The sequence below is a fragment of the Hesperophylax consimilis genome, chromosome 27 (genome assembly GCF_061612785.1).
Source record: "Hesperophylax consimilis isolate HC1 chromosome 27, BYU_Hcon_1.0, whole genome shotgun sequence".
Lineage (NCBI taxonomy): Eukaryota > Metazoa > Arthropoda > Insecta > Trichoptera > Limnephilidae > Hesperophylax > Hesperophylax consimilis.
In genome coordinates, this window is record NC_142862.1 from 12297147 (window position 1) to 12324990 (window position 27844).

The following is a 27844-nucleotide window of genomic DNA, read 5'->3' on the forward strand; positions in this document are numbered from 1 at the left end:
AAACATAATGAAAAAAACACACATTTTTTAATTTTAAGAAATAATCGAATCTTGCACATCTTCATCCATTTTCCGCCGATGGTGCAGTGAAAAACCTGTCCAAAGTCGTTTGTTTCTCTCTTTTCTTCAACATCTGCCGGAAATAACGGACAAGAGTATCGGAGTACAGGTCGTTGATCCTGTTTGCTTCAGCGGAATCCGGATAGTGGGCATTGGTAAACTCCTGAACTGCTTTCCATTTGACCAGGATGTTCTTGATGTCAGCAGTTGGAATTGGTTGATTGTTTGATTGTTGCTCCTCGTTATCAGATGACGCTTCCCTTTGAGCATTGTCCTGTTGTTGGGCCAGAAGTGTTTGGAGCTCTTCAGTTGTCAGCTCTTCTTTGTGTTCCTCAATAAGCTCCTCTACATCCTCTTCCTCTACCTCTAATTCCAACCTTTGGGCCACTGTGATGATGTCCTTCACCACTTCTGTGTCATCAACTACTGCTTCTTCCTGAATCCACGAAGGCACAAGCATCTTCCAAGCAGAAATGAGGGTCCTTTGTGACACTTCTTCCCAGGCCTTCTGTATAAGTCGTATTGCCAAAAGGATATCAAATTTCTCCTTCCAAAACATTCGGATAGTCATATTGTCTCCACCAAACTCGCATTCTTCAAACACCTTATTAAAGAGGGCTCTAGTGTAGAGTTTTTTAAAGTTCGCAATAACTTGCTGATCCATTGGCTGGAGAATGGATGTGGTGTTTGGTGGCAAATACTGCACCTTGATAAAAGGATAATTTTCCTGCAATATTTCTTCTAGGTCTTTTGGGTGAGAAGGGGCATTGTCAAGTATCAGAAGGGCTTTGAGCGGCAGTTCTTTTTCCAACAAGAATTTCTTCACGGCAGGAGCAAAGGTTTCCAGAATCCATTCGTTGAAGATAACTTGGGTCACCCAGGCTTTTTGATTGGACTTCCAATGGACGGGCAATTTGGACTTAATAACGTTATTTTTCTTAAAAATTCTTGGATTTTCAGAGTGATAAACCAATAGAGGTTTGATCTTGAGGTCTCCGCTGGCATTAGACGAAATCATAAGGGTAAGTCTGTCCTTCATGGCTTTGTGTCCTGGCAATTTCTTCTCTTCTTTTGTAATGAATGTTCTGCTCGGCATTCTTTTCCAGAAAAGACCCGTTTCATCGGCATTGAACACTTGTTGTGGGCAGTATCCTTCATCCATAATAAATTTTTGAAAATTAATAGAGAACTTTTCTGCTTCTTTTTTATCAGCACTGCCAGCCTCACCATGCATATTAACGCTGTGGATTCCATACCTTTTCTTAAATCTAAAAAACCACCCCCTGCTGGCTTTGAAATCTTCTTTATTATCTTGATTGCTGCTACTTCCAGGGATGTTTTTCTTTAGATCTTCATAAATTATCTTGGCCTTGTAACAGATAATATCTTGGGTTGTTACGTCACCTTTCACCTGCCTGTCCTTAATCCAAATCGCTAATAGCCTCTCCATTTCCTCGTGGATTGAAGATCTATGTTTTTCATTAAATAGTTTTGATACTCCTTTGGCTACTTTGGCTGATTTTATTGCATCCTTGTTTTTCAAAATGGTGAAAATGGTGGTCTTGTTGAGGCCAAACTCTTTGACGAGGTCACACTGTTTTACCCCACATTCACTCCTTCTAATTATTTCCTGTTTCATTTCAAGAGAAATCACCTTCCTGATTTTTTTAGAACCCATCATATAAAAAAAATGTTGAGTTTATCTTAAAAGGACGACTGCCGTGATACGTGTGCGATTTAATTCGTAATGAAGAACGATTGCTGCGATACGTGCGTAAGTTAAGCGTACTACGCAGTGACTAACGAGTCTAACGACTGCCTGCGCGGGAGGATGCAATTAATCGGCAGTGATCGTAGAAGATCGGGCGACTTCGTTGTGTGAAGCGAAGTTCGTTGTATGAATCGTGAAATGAACGAAAAGGAAGTTCGTTGTGTGCAGCATTCGCTGTGCGAGGCGTTCGTTGTGTGAGGCACCACTGTACTTGCGCAAACGATGTTTGTTCAACTAAACTTGAGGGAGTGTTAAAGGAACATAACATCAACTTCAAATGAAAATAATTATTATGCCAGTCTTTCAGAGCAAATTTGAATTCACTGATCAAATTCATATGTGAAATTAGTTCTCGTTTATTCATACAGTCTTTAAACCAACGAGTACGTTGTTTTCTTCCCTTCTGGCTTTTTTTAATAGTTAACAATGGTCAAGTGGCAAGAAAAGCGTTATCGGTAGACGCCTTGGATAAAATTAACGGGACCGCAACACACAACCGCCTTCGCGTCGAGTGTGTTATCGTAAGGCCGATCAAGTATAATTGCCCAAGTCTTCAGCTCAAGTACACTGGTATGAAAAAATTGTCGCATTTGTGGTATTGCGTGCCGGAAGACAATATTGATATCATTACAAATGTCACATCAAAATATGTGTTGCCAGCATCATAAAAATATTGCCAATATAATTAAGAGAGTAAACTGCATCACTGTGAAATTTCACTACAGAAAATTGAAGGACTCTAATTGAAGGATCTTATCAGTCCCGCTCTTCTTATGGACAGATGTTAGCAAACAGAACATTTCATATAGAAAGGTGGAATGCCAATAATTGAATGCAATTATAATATCTTCTGTTGGCAAGACCTGAAACTTAACAAAGGAAATAATACTGGGTAAAGAAATCCATGTGTTGTTAATCTTTCTGATTAAATTATAATTAATATCACATCGGAAAGGATTCACATTTTAATGCAGGTTTGAGAGGATCATTCATGACATAATCATCGGCATCATTATTTTTAACATTCCACCATAGATAATGTAGGGAGTTGTCTATTACATATAGGGTTAGTTTATGGTCAATATTATAGTCACAACACTGATTACACACATGAAGATACTGTTTACAGTTGGAAAATACATTCATAATGCAGGGGATAGGGGGGATGTCTATTACACCTAGGGAATTAACTTTAAAGCTTACAATACTAAGAATCTCATCGTTTGACATGGTGGCCAATTTGTCATGTGTTGGCGTAGACAAAGGAATATTGTCTAGAGTTGGCATAGTCAAAATTGTACAATTACTGTCACAAATAGGCATAAACACGCTACCAAAAGTTAGAATAGACAAAATTGAACAAATATTCTCACAGTTTGGAACAGACAAAGTTTCACGAGCTGCCATTGAAAAGGGTGAACAAACATTATCACGAGTTGCCATGAACAAACTTGAACAAATATTGTCACAAGTTGGCTTTGACAAGGTTGTACAAGTATTGTCACAAGTTGGCATAGACATATCACCACAAGCAAGAACAGATAAAATTGAACAAATATTATCACGAGTTGTCATAGACAAAGTGGAACAAACACTTTCATGAGCTGCCATGGACAAAGGCCAACCAATACTGTAACGATGAAACCAGAGACAACTAGACACTAACAAACATTTATATTCCCAGTAAATATAATGTAAATGATATATGAAAACATTTTGTTTCATTTTGTGACAATACGCTTGTGAGCGTACACAATCTAAATTATAGATTATTACAAAGTGAGAATTTAATTGTGACAAAGTTTTTTGTGAAAATTCACCGTCAGAAAATGTCATAAAATTAATGTTATAATAAGATTGTACATTCTTATTTTCAAAAGTCAAATGCTTAGTCTTTAAGCCTACAAAGTCTAAATAATGTATATTTTTAATAATTTTTTTATCTATCGAAAGAGTGTCCAATCTAAAATGCAAAGAGCGAATTATTTTGCCTAAAGCGTCATTTAAATTATTTGGCGAAACTGTTTTGGTTTTCGCATAAAAGCGATCTAACTGCTTCAGGAACATATTGTAGTCATACATTATATTTCTACCCGCTGTGTGCAAGGAAAAATATAGCTTCAAAAGATTAAGTTTAAATGCTTTAATATTTTTGGTAAGGTGCATACTTATATTTATAACGCTAGACAAATACGAATTAAAAATGCACACTAAGTTTATAGACGCTAATCGGGACTTCTCGCGCTCCACTAATATTGGCATAACTGTTACGCGGGTTGGCGTCAATACCACACCAGTTGGCAACGTGGTTACAGGCATTGCCGGTGTCATTCCCGATGTTGCCAAAGTCATTACAAGTGTTGCCAACATCGTTATAAATGTTGCCAACATGATTACATTTTTACGAACAGGGAAGAGAAAAGTATTTTCTTTTGTGACCTCTGATTCAATATGACCGACTAGAATTATTAGTAGATAGATGCAAAAAAGGAAAAATCTGAGATTCAAAGGAATAAACGAAACATTTATTACAGAAAGCGGAAACTTAAAAAAACACAGAGATAATAAAAGTAGAGAGATTTTGAATGTTGCCGTTTTAACAGATCTACGGGTTAATACATACCCAGGAGTCATATTGTTTTTATCAATAGATTTATTGGCAACTTTTGTATTCCAAACCAAGGATTCAATCCTATTTATGCGGAGAGTTAATACATTTTCAGTGAAAATATAGTAATTAGTTGAAATACATAACTTCAATGTAGCATCAGCGATAAAATTAAACTGTTTGCGAAACGCAGACCTAAACTTAATGGCAATTAACATTTTGAATGCGAAACAAATAAAAAAAATCACAAAAGAAATGAGTATTAATAAATGCAGTGTACTTAAACATAAGAAAAAATCTATGAAAAATATTAGTGGAAGCGAATCAAGCAAAAAATACGCAAATAATATAAAGTAACTTACACAAATCAAGGTAAACGTAAGACCGCGCAACTTAACAACTGCGTCAAACAGGTGGTCTTTAGGAACGGTGCAGGACGTCGTACGACGTTGGCGGAAACGGGATTCCGTCATGCATAAAAAAGGCTGTTTCAACATGGCATCAAAACAACCAATCACAATCAGCGTAATTATCATAATAATACTAAAAACAAGCAGTCGGTAATACAGCGCAAAGAAAACCACCATACTAATAATGGCAACACTTTGAATATTTCCAAAATTTGGGATCAGACTGGCGACGTTTGGTTTGCTCCTCACGGCCAAATGACTGACACATGCCAGAGTTGCCAGGAAAGATATGATATAAAGTTTATTGTCGCAACACATAAAATATCCGACAATTGATAATGTTGCAAGGACTGCAATTACATAAAGTTTTACCAATTCCCAGAAGAGCAAGGCGAATTTAATGATTTTCAGTTGATTTTTACTGCAGAAAAGTAAATGTCTAACGATATAAAAATCGAGGACTGTAAGAAACGAAATAATGGAGATCTTTTTGAAATTGAGGAGTACCCTGGCAACGTTTTTGATATTTGATAGAAAATCATTGGATGAAACATCACCTGTAACAACTTTGTCTTTCTTGCGACGAGAAAAGCGTTTTGGGACATAAGAAGCCACGGTTGGAAACAAACAAATAACAGAAGGTTTTTTAATGCTTCGCTCAACTACAACAATTTTTTTTTTGTAGTTTGAAACGAAATGCAGAGAGACAAAAGAAGTCAGGGTTACAAGAAAGATTGGGACAAAGAACCAAGTATCATTTTTTGCACGATCATTCTTATACAACTCATAATTGGGATTACCTCGCATTAAATACTGCAAAACGTATAGAGCTGGAGTTGCAAGTAGTGAAAAAATCAAGAATTGATCAAAGTCGGCGAAGAATCGGGTGACATTATCGAAAAAATAATTATTGGTCTCGCCGCGCCAAACAGAATGTCCGACGTTTGACGACAGGATGGCGGGGCTAGAGGGTTAAGGAGGGCAATGCGGCTTCTTGGGCTTTTTGAGCGTCGCTTCGTCATCGGTGCCGGATTTGGAGACCTCAGTGTAACGCTCGCCTTTGAGCGACACGATCTTGTTGTCGCGGTAGCGCACCAGCTTCTTGGGCTCCATCTTGGGAGCCAGGGGCTTGTGTTCCTTGGAGTCAGAGCTCTTGTCCACATAAGAGTACCTGGAATATTAATAACTCGCTTTTATATTACAGAGAATACCTTCAAAAAGATGTCAACCGTTCGCTACCACTGCTCTAAATTGTTGATGTATGGGTTTAGTTCGTTTTATGCTCAAAATTTTGTGGTAGCAAACCTGAACCATGTAGCAACCCAGTTGGGCAGCATTGTGAGGCGGATTAAGGTAGGGGCAGTAGGAAGTGATTTATTAATATGAGTCTTGAAGAGGTCCGGATTATATGAAGGAGGAAAAACAGATGACGGTAGCTCATTCCACATGCGAGCCGACTTACACAAAACGAGTCGAAGAAATGACCCGTTCTTACAAAGCCAACATCAACTGTAAACGGGTGTTACTCTCGTGTCCGTCGAGTTTCACACACGTGGGATCAATGCTGCTAGCTCCTTGGAGCAGGCTCCATCAAAATACCTGTAGAAAAGACTCAGCATGCCCACATTCCGTCTGTGCATTAGAGATGACAATCGGTCTGTTAACAATGGATTGTCAGACGGACTGCCCTCCTTTGCACAGAATCAAATAGGTTTATTGTGGGGCTCCAGCCCAGAGGTGGCTCCCAAATTACTCTATTCACTATTGAAGAATCTGCTAGACCTATACAAGACTACAACAATTAATAAATCACGCCCTATCTATGTCTGCGCACCTTCTTTAGCTTATGGTCTAGCTATAACTTGTTATTTTAGACAAAATCTCACTGACCTGTTAATGATCCTGTTCTTCATCTCGTGATCATTGAGCATGTGGCGAGGCGGGGGTGGCGGCGGTAGAGCGGAGGCAGCGCGCGCTTGCCCGCTCTCGCGGCGATGCAAGATCAGACCTGCAGCACGTTCCAGGTCGCCCATGGCGATACTGACGCACTGCTGGATCTAAAATATACACAAATTAAGACACGTTTTTTATCCTTAATTGGGGTATGTTTTGAGGTTGAAGAGTTTGGGAAAGGGAAGAAGGGAAAGAGGAAGGTGCCTGGATATTCAGATTTGGTCACTAAATGTGGTTGGTTTACCTCAATGAGGCCAGTGTTGGGGAACATGTCGTGTAGGAGGATGCACTGCGTGGGGTAGATGCTGTCCGCCGGGATGATTCGGGGTCCGCCTCCTCCGCAGCCTCCTCCACCGGAGTCCGAGCTCTCCGAGTTGGAGTGGGACCTGGAAACAAACATATCGTAAAAAAAAATTTAAGGTTGTTGTAACCCGCAACCTGCACTTTCAAGTACGTCCAACAGTTAAATTTAGGGGCCACCTCTGAAACTGAAGCTCCTAAATACTTGATTGTGCAAGTATATCCGACAAACAAATTTGGGAGCCACCTCTAGGCTGGATCTCCCAAATACTTGATTAACCCACTGGATTCTGTGCAAGGAATGGCGGCCCGTCTGATTAACAACCCATGTTGATTAACAGTCTGATTGAAACAGAGACTCAATGTAGGCATGCTGAGTGTGCTTTACAGGTATTTTAATGGAACCTGCTCAATGGAATGGCAATGGCAATCTCAATGGCAATTTGATCGATCTTTGCAAGCCTTGCTTTCTTTGCGTGTTCGGTGAAAACAGGGGATTCTTAAATGATATTATTAACAAGAAAAAACAACAAGGAATAGATCACAAGTGAAGTGACTCTTTTCAAGAACAACATAAGGACTTGCCAAATTTTTTAAACATTCCATTTACATATATACCTATATTCATATCATTTTAAAAAGGACACATTAAGGTATTTTTTCCAATGTTTTTATCCTTTCCATTCAGTTTAATTTATTTTTTATGTGAAACCGTACAATAGCCCTAACTGCTCCCAACCGTGGAGCCAGTGAGAATATAGCATCCCCAATCGGGGTATGTTGTAAAGCTAAAGGTAGTGGGGAAGGGAAGAGGAAAGTGGGGAAGTACCTGGCTATTCAGATCTGGTCACCAAACACAGCCAAAGCCATTTCAAACAATATTTAAATTCCGAATGGTGGACTTACATCAGGGCGATACTGAAAGGATCTTCCACTTTGGAACGTGCCGCAAATATACTGTATGTTATTTTAAATGATTAAATTGCGAAATAAAATTTACCTGCGCACACCGCACAGCTTGCTAATCGAGAGCCTTACCCCTCGACCACAGAGGCAGTTATTTTTTTGTTTTATTTTTATGTTTCCACCAATACTAGATTATTAGAAGACTACCAAATTATGTAATTCTCATTGCCTGGAATACTAATGGAAATTTTTCAGTGAACATGTTCAATTTATCACTTAATAAATACAAAAGATTGTTACTGAGGCAGTTCAGGAGGTCTAGCACGGACGATCGAAAAAGCCCTATGCCAATACGATATAGACGAAATCTGTCAGTATATGATTCTGAAAGTCGGCAAACGAAAGCCGCTGCTTTTAGGGTGGCCTCTAAGGTGTCGGATATGCTGTCAATATGCAGAACTTTTTGGATAATGTCATTCGTTATGCAAAATAACTGGCTTATCAATGAATGGAGGTGAACTAACTAAGCTCTTAGAATTGAAAGAAATCGTATTCACCTCATTAATTCATCTAAGACGTGATCAATTGATTCCATTTCAACATGGAGAAACAAAAATTGTTAGTCACAACTAAAGACCTCATGAACTAGTTCATTCCATTTTTAGTGTCATAAAGTCTATGCGGACTGCCTGTTACTACTAATGTATATTAAAGTTATTATTTCAATTTGAAATTGTCAATTTATTAGTATTTTTAACTGTTACGTAGCCGTCCGACATTTGTCGGAATGTCAATTCATAGACAGGTGCGCCAGTGTTTTCAGCAAATGTCAATTTGCATTATCAATATCGGTCTGGGTATCAACAGTGCGACCTTGCTCAGGAAATCGGAGTGAAATCATCATTAGTTACTCCTATCGATCCGATATTTTAAGGTTATCGATTTCACTGTGCTAAACCTCCAGTTATGTACAGCTATTTAAGAAACCACCAAATTAATCTTAGTTACACACCTAAAATTAATTACAAAATCAGACATTTCATTGATTGTAGAAACAGGACAAGGTAAAAACACACTTCCTTTTGATCTAAATAATTAATTAAAAATGTATACAAGTTCGACAGTTGTATTTAACTGACTAAATAAAGTAAATTATTCAATTTGTATGTTAAAAATATATCATTTTCCAATATTATAGAATACGTAACTATGTTTTATACCAATCAAAATTGTGGGACATGACAAAAACACAATGTACAAACTTTGGTGAAAACGCCCATTTTTGCACCCCGAGAGTATTAGTTTGGAATACAGGCCTGCAGTCCCCTTACCTGAGATTAAATTTTTTTTAAGGTTAACATACCTTGGTGTGATGGTGGGCAACATCTCGCTGAGGGTCTGCAGAGTCAGACTGATCCTCTCTGCTTCTTCAGCATTTCTTTCCGAAACTATAAAGGGGTTAAGAAAATATAATAATTATTAAAATATAATAATTTGCTTGTGTGCAAGCTTGAAACAATCACAGGAAAACTTGTACTAGAATTATAAAATAAATGTCAGTTTGTGGCGCGCGGTATTTGGTCCGATGCACAGATCTGAATACTTTCTCCCTCACACGCATAGCGCCGTCTTGCTCGGCAACTTTCAGCTCACCACCCGTACAGGAAGACAGCTCATTGGCCGAGCTACCCTCACCCCTCCGTCATCGGCCGGCACTACCCTGCCCCAAAGGGTATATAACACCGTGCAGGCCTATATGGAGTCAGAGTATCCAGTCTCCTGGTTAAACTAAGCAACAGTTAAATTAAATTAATTGCCCAGTTAAACCCTCCCCAGTACCAAGTCGAGAGAACCCCCCGGGTCCTCCTTGGGAATTCAAGTAACAGCTCCCTCGGGGACATTACTTGTCGGGAAAACCTCAACCCAACTAAGAGACCACGGGTCCTTTGTTGGGGTTATTATGCTAAGTGTTTAGTGAGAAAGTTAGTGATCATTGTTTAAACTCTTAATGACTTTACTTTGTGCTACACCTTTCCTGTACTCTGTTTTTTACTATAAGCTGTGAACCCTGTATGTAAGAGAAATAAACTAACCAACGCTGAAAAACTATTTTCTTACAAACACCCTGACATAAGTTGAGAAATTTGTTTTTAATTTTTGTGGATATTTATTTTCTTTTTCCTTTCATGGGGCATTCACAGTTTTACAGCCTCTATGGACTGCATGCCCCAAGTCCATCATGCCGTTTCCCTGTAAAGTATTTCAATCATTCATAATTTAGTATAGTATAGTACTAGCAATAAAGCTAGTCTTATAGGCAACTTCATTGATGCTAAACATGTCGATATCTGAATTGTTTCTGTTCAACAGCAAGATTGCTCTCCCCACCGGTGTGACAGTTGGCAAGTTAGTCCTGCAAGCCGGGAGATAAAACAGTGTATGCTGTCGGTGATGATGATAACCATCAGGAGCATAGAAATAAATGTTCTCTCCATGAAGTTCATCACAAACCATTCATGCATCTTGCACATGACCCCGCCGATAGACAACCGGGGTTCACACTGCCTCATGACCCTTGTCCTCCATCAATAGGATAATCTGCTCTTACAGTTGATGTTTCTTTTCTCCAATCCGCTCAGCGTCCTTTCTCAATCTATCTTTATTTATTTATTTATTTACCAGATACACGCTTCAGGGATCTCACTTCTATAGCATTCAGTCTACTTTCACCTATCGTCTGCCAGTTTCATGTCTCACCGCCACGCATCAGCAGGGTTGGTATCAGCACCCCATTGTGGACAGCTAACTTTTTGTTTGCAAAATTTGTCAAACACAGCATTCCCAAAGATGATGAAGGCCTTGAGGGAAATATTTCCTTCCTACTATGAGGATATTATTATATTTAAAAAAGAAAAATTTGAAGATCAAATTTAACTTCAATTTATTCCATGAGATACAAAAAATGTTTTGAAAAATGAGTCACAACAAACAAAAAATTATTGTAGCAATGACCATATCTTGTTCAATAATTATAAACATATTATTAGCAGAGAAAACAGAAATTTTGTGGAAATGAATTGAAAGATGACATAAAATACTATAAACACCAACCACTCGAGCCATGTTTACCTAAATTTAGATAGTTGATTTTTATGAATAAAAATGAATTATAAATTTAACTAAGTATTTAAAAAAAAAAAAACCTAAAAATCTCTAAATAGTATAAAACAAGTCTCTAACAGAGTCTGTGCGCTTAGTTCTTCTAAGCTTCGCAACAGTTTTTGATAGGGTTTTTCACTAAGTGCATATATTATTTTTTATAGGAAATAGAGAAAAGTCGAGCAAGGCCGGATACATGTCAGCTAGTATGAGATAAACAGTGTAATCTAGGTGGAGTCATTGGATTTAAATTGTTATAAGCAGTCCATATTGACCGGTCAGTGGTTGAGTGGGCATAGCGCTTGGGTCTCACCCGAGCGTCGCGTGTTCGATTCCTCGGCTGGCTAAGTCCTCCATCACAACACAAGCAACATTTTCGGCTTTCTGTGGTGGTAGTAGGAGATTTTCAAACATTGTTGGGTTATTCGTAACCTGGGAATGTTTGTCTTTCTTTAAAAAAAAAAAAAAAGTATGTTTCTATAAGCAGTTCATATGAAATCTCCATCGCTCGAGTGGTTAAAAATAAACATATATGAAGTATAAAATGAGCATATACATGAATTTATCACATACATTATAAATAAAAAATAAAATAAATTACAATTTGAGGTTTTACTCAATACAGTTATTCCGAAAAATAAATATTCATTCTAGACTTGCAGAAAAGTCAACAGATGTCGCACATTAAAAATAAAAAAATAAGATAGGTTTATCTAAAAAGGCGCTGTCTGGATTGCATTTAGTTCGAGTTGAATCTTGCGATCATACATAAAGATAGTTGCCAATAAAAATGTGCGGTGAAAAAATGAAGACAATGTTAGTGGTTCTTATTCGAAGTATGATACAGTTAAAAGTGACCGAGGGGAATAGGGTCCCATTAGCGCAGTTGGTAGAGCACTGTCCCGGAAAGACAAGGGTCCTGGGTTCGAGTCCCAGATGTGACCGTTTCCTTTTCTGATTTTTCTGTTTCAGATTTTCGTTTAGAAATCACTAATATTGTCTTCAATATTTAAATATTACAATTTGAGGTTTTACTCAATACAGTTATTCCGAAAAATAAACATAGATTATAGTTTTTTATAATAAACATTACATTACACATAAATTGTACTAAAAAGAGAGTAAGTCAGTACCCGCTGTGGGTTTCAAACTCGGTCTACTGACCATCTCAAGAATTACGATAAATATATATGTATATACAGGGTGTCCGAAGGCAGAGTGCATTAAATTCAGGAGGTGATTCTACATGATGGTAGAAGTAAAAAAGAAAAATAACTCTTTTTTTTTCCCACACTAAAATATTTTTCAATAAAAGAATATTTATTTTCCTATGCAAACAATTCAACTTATTTACCTTAAAACGTTGGAATTTCGAAAAAATGTTTTTCTAAAATCATGTAGAATCACCCCCCAAAGTTAGCGCTCTTTACCTGGACACCCTGTATATTACAAACATGCGACAAACAAGCAAACATATTTGCTAATTTTTTTTTAAACATTTATTTTTACACAAGCAAAGCTGCTATACTCCATTTACCGAGTTTGTGGAATTTGAAATCAGAACATACAATTAATTCGACAAGCTCCATTACAGAGCGGTAAGTTTCTCGGTACTGGGTCCAGAGTTTACATCCTCCATTGTCGAGTGGTTACGATCCTTGACTACAAATCCAGAGGTTGCGAGTTCGAATCCCGAGCGCATGTAAATTTTATTTGCTATTCAGATCTGGTCACCAAACACTAATTAAAGCAAGGTCGTTCACCAGAGTGATACTGAGAGTACCTACGGCTCTTCCCCTCACAATTTTCCCCGAATTGGGAATGCCTTTGTTTCACTGGCTCTAAAGAGTTGTGATTCTTGCGTCTTGTTAAAATTTAAAAAACCCAATAATTACTGATTTCGCCGACCACAAACTAGAAGGATAGAGTATAGTCCGGGCGCATGTACACCTAGTCAAAGATAAAAGCATTTTTTTCAAAATCAAATAATTATGAAATTTAATTTACCTTCTCATCATATATCTAAGAGATAATATTAAAAATATGTGTATTCACGCCTTTATGCAGGACCTACCAACGAAGCATGTTTATATCTTTCTAAGAGAAAAAAATTAGTATCTAGTACCAGTCACCATAAATACTAGCTTAATCATTTTTTTAACTTTTCCGATTTTATGTCCGGGTTAAATCTTCCCCATAGGAAAAACTAAACCCTTCCACACACTTTTCCACAAATGATCATCTAGTCAATCAACATTATGCAAGTGCATTATATAAGCAAAATAAATACAAAACAATACAAGAACAACACGTCAACTCATCAGAGATCAAATGGGAAAATAATTCACCGTCTCGCAGATATTTTCATATCAGAGGGTTCGGCTCGGTAGAACTCCTAACAGGGCCTATAAATCCTACTGATCCCTCAGCATAAATATTTAAAAAATCTTTCGTGATGAATAATTTTTTTTTATTAATATTATTAGGTATATTTACATAATATATACAACGATGACCGGATAAATCATCAAAATGATAATTCATCACATCTTTAAAAAGTCATGGAAAGTGATGAAACAAAAAATTTACTAACTGGGTTATGTAGGTTAGGTTAGGTTTAATTTTTTTTTCATCGTTTCTAATGACTTTATATCACTTTTTAAATGTGTGTTGAATTGTCACTGTGTTGTGTTATCATGGAACCATACAACGGTGACCGGATAACTCATCAAAATGACAATTCAACACACCTATAAAAAGTGCTATAAAGTTATGAAAAGTGATGAAACAAAAACTAGGTTAAATAGGATACACATGTAACTATTTAACCTAGTTTTTTTTCATCATTTTTCATAACTTTATAGCACTTTTTTATAGGTGTGTAGAGTTGTCATTTTGAGGCGTTATCATGGAACAATATAAAACAACTGATTTCAGATTGAAATCTTTCTATAATATTTGAGTATAAGCATAACACTAATAGCTCCATTAAAACCTCTCACTCTTATACAGAAATCGTATGAGTGACAGAAAGGGTACAATGGCAATGGAGTTCTCAGCAACATGAAAATGATCCACGACAGAAAATTTATAAAATGTTATAAAGCATGGTGTTTTCTCTTTCTAATACAGTTTAGATGATATTTCAAACCATGACAGTAAGGGAGATACAACGATTTCTATGAGACCATGTGAGATGTTAAAGGGTTAATAAACTTCCAAATTTAATTACTGTTATTACATCAGTTATTCACAACACGAGGCAATATTCACTGATGTTGCAAAATAATTTTTTTTGTTTTTGGTTAAAAGAATTTTTTTTGTTAAAAGTCAGTAACACATACTGATGATTAAAAAAATTGAGATAAAAGCCAATATGATACGGTTAAAGGATAAAAAAATTAAAAGAGTTAAAAGCCAGTATTACACGTTTATATGATTAAAAAATTGAGTTAAAAGCCAGTATACTACGTTTATATAATTAAAAAATTGAGTTAAAAGCCAGTTAACACGTTTATATGATTAAAAAATTGAGTTAAAAGCTAGCCTAATGCGTCCAAAGAATTAAAAAACTGAGTTAAAAGCACAAAACACATGAAGAGAGTAAAAAGAAATTGAGTTAAAAACCAGTATGACACGTCCAAAGAAAAAAGAGTTAAAGGTCAGTATAACACATATGTACAAAGAACTAAAAAATTGAATTAAGGCTAGTATGAAAGTCCAAAGGATAAAACATTGAGTTAACCCTTTCCTTACCAGAGTTCTTCTGGAGGAACACAAAGGAATAAAAATTATTTCTCTTGATTTTACGAACCAAATAGCCAAGTATTTTGCATATCGCTTGAGAAAGATATTACTTATAAGGAATAGAACAAATGTCGTACTAGAAACACATAATATTACTGTTATTTCGAATTAAAAACGCATGTTTTGCAGCTTTTAATGGTTTGACATTTCTCGGATTTCAACATTATTTTAAAGGTAAGATATCGCATATTTCTGTGGAAAATAATTATTATATTGTATATACATTAGGGCAGAGTGAAAAAACTTTTTTTCAAATTTCGTGTTTCCTATATTACCAATGGGTGCCTTGGTAGTACCCTATAAAGTACACAAATTATCATCAAATTCCAACTTCATCTTCTGGTGGCGCACTGACCCTAAAGTTCTACAAAAAATGGTGTTTTTTCAGATTTTGTTAGTAGACAAGCACATCATCTAATCAGTGGCGGCCAGCTAATATGTGCTCCCGAGCGCCGAACAACCAACAAGATTTCCGACATGGCTAATCACAATACGAAACTCGGTTCGGTTATAATATCTCATTCAAAAGGTACCTACTTATTAAGCGCGCTTAACTTGCAGACCGACTTTGACTTGTGCCTATGTTCGTAGCAGTTCGTTTTCGATTGCGATCCAAAATTTAACTGCTTTGTCGCATATTCTGTGGAACAGTCGAAAGCGTGGGTCCATACCATTACATACTATTCTTTGCAAATAATACCATATCAAGAACGGCGTTCGGAGTTTTACCACCACATCAGAAGGAACGGTTTATTCAGTAGAAAGTTAAACTAAAACGCGTATGTTTGATATTATTGTCGATATCGTTGTTTCAATTTACCATCTGCTATTTTTCAGCTAATGTTACGCTTCTTCGATACAAGCATACAGGATAAAACTTGTCATTAAGAGATGAGTGATGGTCAGATTACTTATTATCAGTTCAGTCAGTACTCGCCGTTGCCAGGCATTGTCTCTTGAATGTAAAACTTTTCTTACTCTGAGAAAGTTTTGAAGTTTAATTGCAGGTTATATCGATCTTGTATATCAATTATTAATAAGGCATATCAATTGCATGTTATACTAATTTATGATTACTTTTGTGTTTGTTCAACGTATAAATTAAGAATGAGTTTGAATGTGGAATACATTAAGAATAATAGGTCGAGTTTTGAAAACAAAGTGATAATAAAAAATGCCGGTCCACCTAAAACCTGAACTGATAATAAAACAAGAGTGCAAATCTGGATCGAAGAAGTTTACTCGATCATTTAACAAAACAATGTATAACAAAGCTTGTAGCTCTGTGCATGTGATCAATTGAATAGTTTATTTTGTTTTACGTGTTTAATTTACGATGTTGATTCAGTTTGGACAATCAGCGGTGTTACTGATGTAACTCACCTTTCTGAAAAAATCAAAAAACATAATTCTTATCATTTACATTTACAAAAAGTTTTGAGCTTAAAGGTTTTAGGAAAAGTTGACATCAGAATGCAATTGGATTCAGGCTACCGTGCCTAAGGTAAACACCATAATGAGCTATTTAATAAAAATCGATACAGGTCAAATTTCCCAGAATATGATTTCAACGTGACGCTTAAAACGTATGACTTCCTAAATAAAGTTCAGTACCTAAAAGGTAAACTCTGTGCAATTTACGCCCGCGACGATTTTTCAAAAGCTAACGGCGCTTTATCAATTTTACAACTTTTTTTATAGTACTTGTTTATTAGAAGACTTTCCCGAGACTGTGAAATTACTAAAACTTTTGTGCACCATTCATGACCTTTGGAATGACCTCAGTTGAAAGCTAAAGATGTTTCTCAACGTTAAAAAGAATAAAATCTTTTAACACGTTGAGCCAGGACAGACTGAACGCACTATCAGTGTTAAGCATTGATAGAGGTCTTTGCTAAACAAAATGAACAGAGAATAGAACTTCTTTATAAATAGGTACGTACCTTTATTTAATTTATTTTATGACTTAATGTTGTAATCCGGTGAACCCCCACATATTTTGACCACCGGCCGCCACTGCATCTAATCCAGCTTAAACGTCACAAAATGTATTTTAACCTAACCTAACCTAACTTACCCCTCTTCCCCCACCTTTTGACACTATTTTGCATAACAACAGCTGCAGTCAATCAGTAACTAACAGACATTAGAGCGGAGTGCACGTTTGTTGGAACAGCTGCGAAAACTTGATTGTGATTTCTTTGTAATATGCCTAAAACAAGAAAAAATTCAATGTGTTCTATGTTTGGTGGCCCAGAAAAATTAAAAGACAATGTGTTGCCAACTTATTCATTAAGTATTATTTGTGGATAAGAAATGACTTGCAGTGGTTATCAAATGGAAAAGATCCTTCTGTGAAAGATATGTGTGAAATAATTGCAATTGATCTAATTACGTTGTAGAATAAAGCGTCTATTCCTATTGTAACTGAACGTCAAATTGTAACTAAACTAACCCGGTATTATCACAAGTACAAATGCTTAAAAAAATGTCGAGTACCTAAAAAGAAAACTGAATTTTATGAAGATGCAACAAAAAAACTCTTTGATATTGCTGTTTGCAAGTGCATTTGTGTCGATTTTTGTAAATGTTTAGTGAAAATACCCAAGAAGGAGCTAGAATTCCTGCAAGATCAGAGAAGTAGCCGTAAAATGTATATCGGCTCAAAAGATATAGTGGCAACCAAGGCTTTGGAGCGTAGGCAATTACGACTGATGAGGCAAAATTAATTACTTCAAAAGAACACAGAGACTTCAGAGACCTCGGATGATAGTGTAAGATTATCAGACAGCAATCAAGATCCAGACTTTTATACACTTTTTCCGGCATACTCCACGCCATCCACATCGAAATCACAAACAAATCAGATGAGGCATCGATTAAAAAATCTTGCCACTGCCTGTGACAGGACTGGTGTCTCCGACAGATCAGCATCAACCATTGCCAGTGCAGTTCTTCTAGATATTGGTTTTATTTCTAAACAAGATTTCTCAAAAGAAATAGATAGAAGTAGATTACGACGCGAGCGCCGAAAAGTTCGAGAAGAGTTGCAAAGAAGGCAGATTTCGAGCTTTGGGAGTTCTGACGGTAAAATAAGTGGGTTATATTTTGATGGTCGGAAAGACAAGACCATTGTGCAGGAAAAACATGATAACAAGTACCACAGGAGAACCATTACTGAAGAACATATTGTTTTGCTCTCCGAGCCAGATTCTCAGTACATTGGCCACGTCGCGCCTCCTTCTGAAACCGCTAATTCTATTAAGGATTCAATTGTAGAATTTTTAAATTTGCACTTTGGAGATTTATCAACCATTGTAGCCATTGGATGCGATAGAACAGCTGTAAACACGGGCTTCAAGAATGGAGCAATCGCATTGATTGAAAGACATTTAAATAGACCAGTACACTGGTTTATATGTTTGTTGCAAGCCAACGAATTACCACTGCGTCATCTTTTTAATACTTTGGATGGCAGTACTTTAGGTCCCCAATACGTTCGCAGGAGTCATTGGCAAGATGTTACAGCACTGTGAAGACCTCTCTGTGGTGAAATTTGATAAAATTACGACAGCCTTACCCGATATCGACGTGAAAATTCTAAGCAATGATCAAAAATATCTGTATGAAATTTGTCAAGCTGTAACACAAGGCAGCGTAAAAACTGATTTGGCTAATAAGCAACCAGGAAAGCTGGCACACTCTCGTTGGCTAACCTGTGCAAATAGAATATTGAGACTATATGTAGCAACAAAGTTTCCAACTCATAGTCTGGTTGAGATTGCTACGTTTGTGATAAAAGTGTATGCGCCAATATGGTTCACCATAAAAACAAAACCTTCATGTAAAGATGGTCCGAAACATGTCCTTAGTATGATAAAAAGATGCTCCTATTTAAAATATGAGCTGAAAACAATTGTTTTTCGAATAATCGAGCGGAACTCTTTCTTCGCTCATTCTGAAAATATTTTATTAGCGATGCTACAAGACGAAAGACAGCATATAAAAGAATTAGCAGTAAGAAGAATTCTTAAAGCCCGACAAAATGCAAAGGAGAAAAAAGTAAGGACATTCTTGACTCCAAAACTAAACTCCAAAGCCAACGATTATTATGATTTGATAAACTGGAAGACAGAAAAAATATTCGATCCACCATTCACAAAAAAATACGGTGACAGTGAATTATGGGACAAAATTATGAGCGAAGATATAAATATCCGGATTGAAAATTTTCCCTGTCACACACAGGCTGTGGAGAGAGGTGTGAAGCTGGTCACTGAAGCTAGCTTGGCTGTTTGCGGAAGTAGGCACGCGATGGATATATTCGAGCAAGAATAAAATCGAGAAAAGAAATGCCGAAATTCGAAACAAAATTACACTTTTCCTCTGGAATTCAGGGAGCTACCCCATACGCATATGACACGACTGAAGGCTGAAATGATTAAAAAATATATATATATATATATTCTTAATGTTCCTTATATTTTAATGCAAATAATAAAGTTAAATATGATAATAATTTTGTTTTAAATTTCTAGAATCGATCATTTTTTTCAAAATTTTAGGTCCTCTGCGCCACCTGAAGATCATATGTCAAAAAAAAAAAAAAAATAGTTTTCAACAGCTATTTATCTACAGCAACATTAAATGATATAGGGTTTTTGAAATTCGAAGAAAAAATTTTTTCAACCTCTTTCACTCCGGGCTAATATACATGTCTAATCTGATATGTAAATATGATTTCCATTCAAAAACATTGGTTTTTCATTTGGTTTTCGGTAATAACATTCATGTTCCTGAGCTGGCACTTTGGTCGTTCGTGGATGCTTTAATATTGTTTTACTTGTTTTTATTTGATTCTTTCAAGATATATTAATTTATTTTATTATTTTCCGGTAGACTTTAACTTATTTTATTTATTTTTATAGATGGAGCATCGTGGTTTGACACATGAGGAGATCACTGTGATGCTGGAAGGAGATATTTCCGACGTGGAGTTGGAAGATGAAGATGAAGAGGGCTGGTCAGTTGAATATTTCCAGGATGCTGCAGAGGAAACCAATGTGGAGGCATTGAGCCAAGCTCTTGGAATAGATGTGGAAGTCCATGTAAGTACTTTTGTCATTATTTCTTATTGTTATATTACAGCGATTATTGCGTTTGAAGTAGATTTAAATATGAACAAATTTGGGTTTTAAATGAAACCATAAAGTATATATTTTTAATTATAGACTTTGGAAGAGAGGCAGCAGCCAGTGGAAGACGAGCCAGAGTCCTGCACCGTGCCGCAAGGACAGCCCAGTGAAGCCTCAGCTTCCCATGGATGGAGAACCGATCTACGGTGGATCAAGAAAGATGTCGATCATGTGGACTCCTACTGTGATGTTACTTTTTCAAAACCACCACTGGATATGTCTGCTCTACAATATTTTTTATGTTTCATAAATGAAAATATTATAAAAAATATTGTTGAGCAGACAAATTTGTATTCAGTTCAAGAAAATAGCACCAGCGTCAACACCACATCATGATGGGTATCCTTAAGTATCCGGCATTCCACCTTTACTGGGCCAATGATACGAGGCTCTCTCTCATCGTTGATGTCATGCCTAGAAATCGTTTCACTTAGTTACGCTGGTGTCTTCATTTAAATGACAATAGCTCGTTGATTCCAAGAGGACAAGAGGGTTACGACAAATTATTTAAAATAAGGCCGATGGTAAATGCCCTCCTTGAAAATATGGCCTAGATCGAACCTGAAGAATTCAATTCTGTAGACGAGCTCATGATACCGTTCAAAGGGAGAAGTAATTTGAAACAATATATTAAAAACAAGCCACACAACTAGGGCATCAAAGTCTTCTCCCGAGCGGGAGGCAGTGGGCTCGTCTATGATTTTGAAATTTACACGGGCAAAAGCACGAATGTCGGTGTGTGTCTCCAAAGAGAAAGAAATTGTTTTGTTTTATTTCACCACTAATATTTTTTGTTCTATTTTTTTTTCATACATTAATTTAGCGTAAATATCCATTTAAAAAAAAATATAAATTTTGATTTTTTCTTTTTTACTAAAATTATTTTAGCATAATATTAAATTGCAATTTAATATGCTTGCCTTTACAGATTAATAGAATTGATTTTTGTGTATTTATTTTCTATTTAAACAATTAAAAACACTTTAAAATTATGTGTGCTCCTTGTACTACCCGTTATTTGACTTACACCCCCTAAGCCCCAATGTTCTTCCTCAGGAACATGAAATATTTCAAAAACCGTATGGAAAAAAAAAAAAAATTTTTTTGTAAAAATATTGAAAAAAATCACATAACTCAATAATGTAGACAAACATTTTTTTCGTTGGCTGGAAAAAGTCTGGTATTGAAAGGGTTAAAAGCCAGTAAATATATAAGTTGCTTCGTTGGTAGGCCCGCCGCTACATTTAACATCAATTGACATGTCTTACTGAGATCACAGTCACCGTTGTTTCGGTCCACGGAGGCCCTGCGGGTGAGCTGCGCTTCTAGCTCGAAGATCCAGGAGCAGACCGTCGCCGAGTCAATCTCCGAGAACTCGGGGAAGTAGGCCGACATCATCTCCACGAAACCTGCAACATGGAATTATTACTTACTTCAAATTGATTAGTGCCTTAAGACTGGTTCGGAATCTTTGGCATAGCATTCTTGAGGGTGGGTCTCAGGTATGGTTGAGAAAATTCAAAGGAAATGTTTTACAAAACCTACATGAGAGAGATACATTTTTCACCCGTGGTTGTTTTCAACAACATTTATCTGTGAAGTACTGGGTATCTGCAGCCTTACTTCCAACAAGAATATTGCACTACTGCTTATGACAAATAAACTCATAGACAGTGTTCCATCAATATCAGATATCTTGTGACGGGTTAATCAAGTACCCCGTTAATTTTTAGTCTTGAGCAGACGCATCATATCTGGCAATACTGACAGATAGCGGTTCCGGGCTTGGCTGACTTGAAGTGAGAAAATGACAAACAGTTTCTCGGGGACAGAGCGGGTAGCAGACGCACGCAGAAAAGAACTTCGTGGGATGGCGGTCGGCACCGAATTTCGTGAGATTCTACAACATGCATTCTCGTATTAATACTCTTAGCTTTCTTTATTTAAAATTGGTTGTTATTTCAATCTTTATAATATTTTTGTTTCGTCTGCATAAGATGGAACTGGTGCCCTATTTTATTCATTAAGATTTGATTGTGTTTCTACCTACACTCCTTTCTAACTGAGCATCAATCCACCATGTTTATTTTTACCAAGTAAAATATTACCGACCTTTCTAACTTATCTTTGAGGTTAAGCACGCCTTGAGCCATTATAATTTTTAATTAAAGACCATTAAAGGGTCTCATGCTGTACTTTATATTAATAAATTAGTTTTATAGATAAAGTGAATCTTTCATTTAAGATTGAATCCAGGTTCTTAACTTATTTAGTAATGTTAAATCTCATCGTTACAATCTTTGCAGATATGATTCTGTTCTGAATAATTTCACACGGGCTTTCGATACTTCTGGTACACAACCAACCAAGAAACACATAAATCTATAGAAAAGTGTACTTATATTAGGGTAGCAGTACCCGTATAGGTCCCGACAAGAAACTTCAATGAATAAAAAGATATTGTTGAAGGCATCACATGAACTAATACTCGATAGAGTGACATTTTTATTTTTGTCCAACTAAACCAGTAGAGGTAATACCTGAAAGCAAAATTAATGTATAAGGTCGACACTGCAATAATTGCAGTGCTTCATACTGTGTGTAGGCAAGATTCTTCAACACTGCAAAAGCAGAGGTCTAGCCCCTACGTTTGAATCATAGATTTTGCAAATATTTTATGTTAATTCTATTGTCAGCAATGGAGGGCCATATAATTCATTTTTACTTAAATATTAAGCATGTTTATTGTGTAAATTTGTCTCCTTGCAATGTTGTAAACATTGCGCAATCACACAAACCAGAAGCCAAACTATGTTCTCTTGTTTTTAAAAGGAGAAAATGAGAAAACAAAAGAACGACAATGTTACAAAACAAAAGAGGTGTGACCAGTTTAAAAAAGGAAAAGATCAAATATCAAGGTGTACTTTTGTTGACTGTTGCATAATGGCAGAAACCGATGTATAAAATGTACACCATAGCAGCTCAGGCCCGTGTTAAGTCACAAACTTTTAATTGATAAAAGGCAAATGTACCTTGACAATGAAAACTTTGCAGTCGTCAAGTAAATTAAAAATAGCATGGCAAGGACAGGGCAGGGGTCGGCGGACCACAGCTCTTTTCAAGCTTCTGTGGCTCTGAATCTTCAGCATCACCTCCACTCTACAGCCTCTTTAGAAGAGCATTATACTCAAATGGCAACATCATAATGCATATTTCAAACAGAGTTTTTAATCAGGGTAGGCAGTAGGAAAAAAGCAAATTAATTGATGTTAAAAAATACTGGAAACACTTGGTACTTTTCGCTAAGAAAGGCTAAGCTTCTGGCTTCAGCCATTGTTCCATTGGGATCAAAGCCAAACTAAATATACAAATAGCCTCTTCAATAATTATACATAATGCAAGCCAATTACTGGATAATCAGAGATGTGCTTTATTTCAAATAAATCCATTTCAAATGGAAATGCAAAATGCAAAATGGTTATTTTCCATTTTGCATTTTAAATGCTTTTCTAAAAACCATTTTGCATTTTGCATTTTAAATGCTTTTCTCAATGCATTTTCCATTTTAAATGCTTTTTTGCAACATTCTTCCTACTATCTCCACTCATCTTTTTTTCATAAGCCCCAAATATCAGTCGGTCCTCAACCTCGCTACGAGAGATAATTTACATTTGTCAAATTGCTCCCTGGTAGGAGCCCTGGCAATTGAGTGATACCATTACAAAAAATACTAATTCAAATAGGTACTGAACATGGGGCCATGACTAGTCCTGCGCAAATTTTTTGGGTTTCAGAATCTGTAGTCGTGGTGTTTATGGATGTACCATCATGTAATATGTTTGTTTTACATTGTTGTCCATTATTAAATGACAAAATTTTTAAAAAATTCTATAATTATTTTAATTGTTTGACCTGAGAAACCATTTTGCAATTTCAATGCATTTTGAAAATAGGTATTTTGCATTTTGCATTTGAAATGCTTTTCTAAAACCCATTTTGCATTTTCAAATGGAAAAGTTTTGACCCATTTCCATTTTGCATTTCAAAGGGTTTTTGGTACCCATTTTGCACATCTCTGTGGATAATACATAAAACTTCTATATTTCAATGAAAGCCAACATAATAATATGATAATCATTTCATTTGTAAATTACTAATTATTAGACGTGCCAACAGATGGCACTGATTGCTACATTTGTGATTTGTACAGAAAGCACGGCCTTTTTCGCCACAAACAAATCTTCCCTTAAATGCGCATTGCATGCTCATATCCGTTTTTGTATAGAATACAGTCCACATTTGAATATGGCATTTGCGTCATTTTGCATACTTGGTTCCTGCTTTTGACACGTTATAGTAGGGCGATGTGGTGCGCACACGGCACTGCGATTCGTGTTGTCACGATAATAATTATTAAATACGAATAATTATTCTCCTGACTTAATTAACCGCTTACGTTATTTGTTGAATAGCCGTTGGTTTTTATTTTTGCGTGTGGCAATGTTAGTTTCCGGCACTTTTTGAATTTCCGACGTACGGGAAGCCACGACGGTAATTCGACTCGTCACCTAGTTAGACTTTTGAAGTTTTAACATGGGATAATCCCTTTGATATATTTTAATAATATCAACAGCGAGACGGATCATAAAGAATGATTATTTAATTAAAACGCGACTCGAAGTACTAAGCAAGCGTTGTCGGTTGCCGATGTGATAATTACATGTGGTTCGCGACGTTTGATTGGATAAAATCCACGCAATCCTGTTTCGCACGGTGACGTAAATCACGGCAGAACACCTTTATGGCCTTGCCTGGCCTTTACTGCCTTTAGTTGTGGCGAATTCCTGGCGGAAGCCCTTGACGGAGCTCATGACTCGAACTTGTAAAATACCCCGAGTCCCTTGATGCCCAATCCTGATGGATGATGGTGGAGCCTGCTGCCCGGCTGGCTCAGTCGGTGGAGCGTGATTTCGCGGAAGCGGTCCTCGTATGCGTTCCTCGGATTCATCCCCACCAATTCATAGCTGCATCTCATCAGCACGCGTTGAGGCGGTCGTAACAGTGTTTCTCGAGATTTATAGAATTATAGAAATCAAGGTCCAACAGGTACGCTATTTATATAAAAATGTATTCAGTTGTTTTGTCGCCCTTACTGGCACTATTTTGGGGTACTTGACCCTTGTTGTATTTTCTGAAATATATTTTTTGTTTTCTGTTATATGGAAAATAACTCTTTTATTTACAAAAATGCTGGGGAGAATCCTGTATTTACAACCACAATCCCGAGGAGATTCACTTGCTACCTATTTACGTTACAGTATCTGGAATTTTGCATGTATTTTCGAAAGTGTATATTGATTTCCTAATAATTTTTTTAATGTTTAATCGCACAATCGGGTCCCAACTGTTCCCAACGTCTGGAGTCGATGAGAATATGGCATCCCCGATTCAGATCTGGTCACCACACACGGCCAAAGCCATTTCAAGATACGTTTCAATTCTGAATAGTGGTCTTACACCAGAGCGATACTGAGAGTATCTTCCACTCTGGGAAATGTTAATATTATTTATATGTGAGTAGGGAGTGCTTATATTTAGTACTGTATCAAAATAATAGCTAGATGCCACCATTTTGGTTTTGATTTAAAATAAGAGAAAATTAGAAACGTACTTTTATGAACACAAGGTCTACTGTACACAGAACTACTTGTTTAATTGAGTGAGCGTAGCAAAATCATGTTTTAACTCAACCGTTTGGCATTTCATCTGTCTGTAAATTTCTTTGTACATTCCGTTTCCGGTTTCTAAAATCTGCTGCATCTACATCATCAGCCTTACTTTGACTAGATGGCTAGCTTTGACTAGGTGTTGAAGGGTTGTTCTGCCTTTTACGCCTGTTATCCTTAGTCAGAAAAGGCATTGCTGTCCGAGAATTTAATAATAAGGGTCCCAACTATATGTAAATGTATTTAAAAATGTGAACCAAGTCTTCCCGTTCTTCAAATTCTTGTCTGTTGTGTGGAAGAATGTTTTATCAAAAGGAAACTATATTTAAACCCATATAACGGGTAATACATCCTAATACTTTTCGCACCGGAGATGCGGAGGTTTTTTTTTTTTTTAAATGATTAGTGCGAAAAATAAAAAATATACTGTAATAAAATATGTACATTTCTACACATAACACATCACTAAATGGCCCAACACTGACTTTAACTTCAGTTTATGGAGTCATATTACAAAAGTAGGCTTTAATTTCAGATAAAATTATATAAATTGGGGTGTGGTGAGTACTATGTAAAAAAAATCTTAAAAATATGTTTAAAACCAACACATTTGGATGAAAAATGCGACCCTTGCTTTTTGCTCGAATGAAGTGTGTTAAATTGAAGAAAAACATTTGTAAAATAATATTTATTTATTTATTTAGTACAGGTGATGATACAATGACACATGTATATATACATAAAAATACTTTGACTGCCCAACTAGGAGGAATTCCCGTTTTAGGACATAAATATAGACAGTCAATTTGTTTAAGTACCTACATCTGTTTTTAAAGTACCTACCAGGGTAAATTAATTATTGTAAAATTGTCATGATGCTAACCAACCACATATGGCAGACACAAGAAAAATAACCCATCTTTTGTATCTCATATTTAGAAATCTGCAATGTGTCTGTTTTACAGATGGCACAACCTTTTCTGTAATTCTTAAACATAATTTTATCAGTGACAGCTGTGACGCCATTTTTGTTGAATACGCAAAACAAACTGTAAATATTACAAATCACAACCCCCATAGCGAAAATGTAAAAAAATTCGACAGAAAAACTAGGTACCTAGTACCTAACTACCTACCATTTTCATCTCATAAAATTCCCAGATGAAAATATTTTGAAGTATCATTTCAATTTTAAACCATGATTTCAAAATAAATAATGTATACAATGAATAAAACAACAACTATTGATATTCTAGATTGGATATGTATCAAATGATTGCACAAGATTTGAATAATGTAGTCGTAAGTAGGTATGTACTTATTTATCTTGATACAAATAAACATGGCTGATTGGAGATGAGTTCACTTGAAATATTGATTTTAAGTAAAATGTTTATTTTGGAAATTAAACCAGGTTATTATACGACACATTCATATTAGTTTTGCTTACCTTCCACATCAAAACAAGGGTCCTGGGAAGCCTCTTCGAGGATGGAAATTACGTACGATAAAACAATTTCGTCGATCAGGTTCAGATCGGCACTGGGGATGTTTTGAGTCACGAATTCGAATAGGCTTTCCTTCACCAGAGACTCCTGCTGAGCTATGGAACTCATGATAACGGAGAATACTTATAATTCGCGAGAAAAACACGTATTAAAAAACCTCGACGGGCGAGACGATTTCTGACAGCTGAGCCGCCGACGTTTTTCCGGGCATTTAAATCGAATTACTGTGGGTTTGTGAGTAAAATGCCACCATTAAGGTGTCTGCAAGTGCTTCCCCGGGATTCGAGACGGTGAATCCATGGGGAGTTCGCGAGAAAAACTATTTTTAATAAAAAATCGATATAGCTAAACACGGAGCCCTGGAAGGTGTATGTTTTTTTTTTCGACTCTACATTTGACAGCCGCAGGTAGCGGGGAGTAGAGACGCTTTTCGATCAACAA

General features: G+C 36.4%; 1 protein-coding gene across 1 annotated transcript; it reads right to left on the reverse strand.

Moving 5' to 3' along the window:
• Positions 1-2229: 2229 nt before the first annotated feature.
• Positions 2230-27822, reverse strand: LOC149410598 (CUE domain-containing protein 2). The gene is made up of 6 exons (XM_089648192.1): positions 27346-27822; positions 21438-21578; positions 9372-9456; positions 7047-7188; positions 6740-6906; positions 2230-6020 (listed from the first exon to the last, which is right to left on the reverse strand). Exons 1-6 carry the CDS (start codon positions 27509-27511, stop codon positions 5822-5824), a joined length of 900 nt encoding a protein of 299 aa, XP_089504318.1. The 5' UTR covers positions 27512-27822; the 3' UTR covers positions 2230-5821.
• Positions 27823-27844: the final 22 nt, after the last annotated feature.

Excerpts from the sequence above, each read along its gene's own strand:
- LOC149410598 (XM_089648192.1), bottom strand. The coding sequence starts at position 27,511 with ATGAGTTCCATAGCTCAGCAGGAGTCTCTGGTGAAGGAAAGCCTATTC. Across the intron at positions 21,579-27,345 it reads CCCTTGTTTTGATGTGGAAG|GTTTCGTGGAGATGATGTCG; the intron begins GTAAGCAAAACT and ends TCCATGTTGCAG. Across the intron at positions 6,021-6,739 it reads AAGAACAGGATCATTAACAG|GTACTCTTATGTGGACAAGA; the intron begins GTCAGTGAGATT and ends TTAATATTCCAG.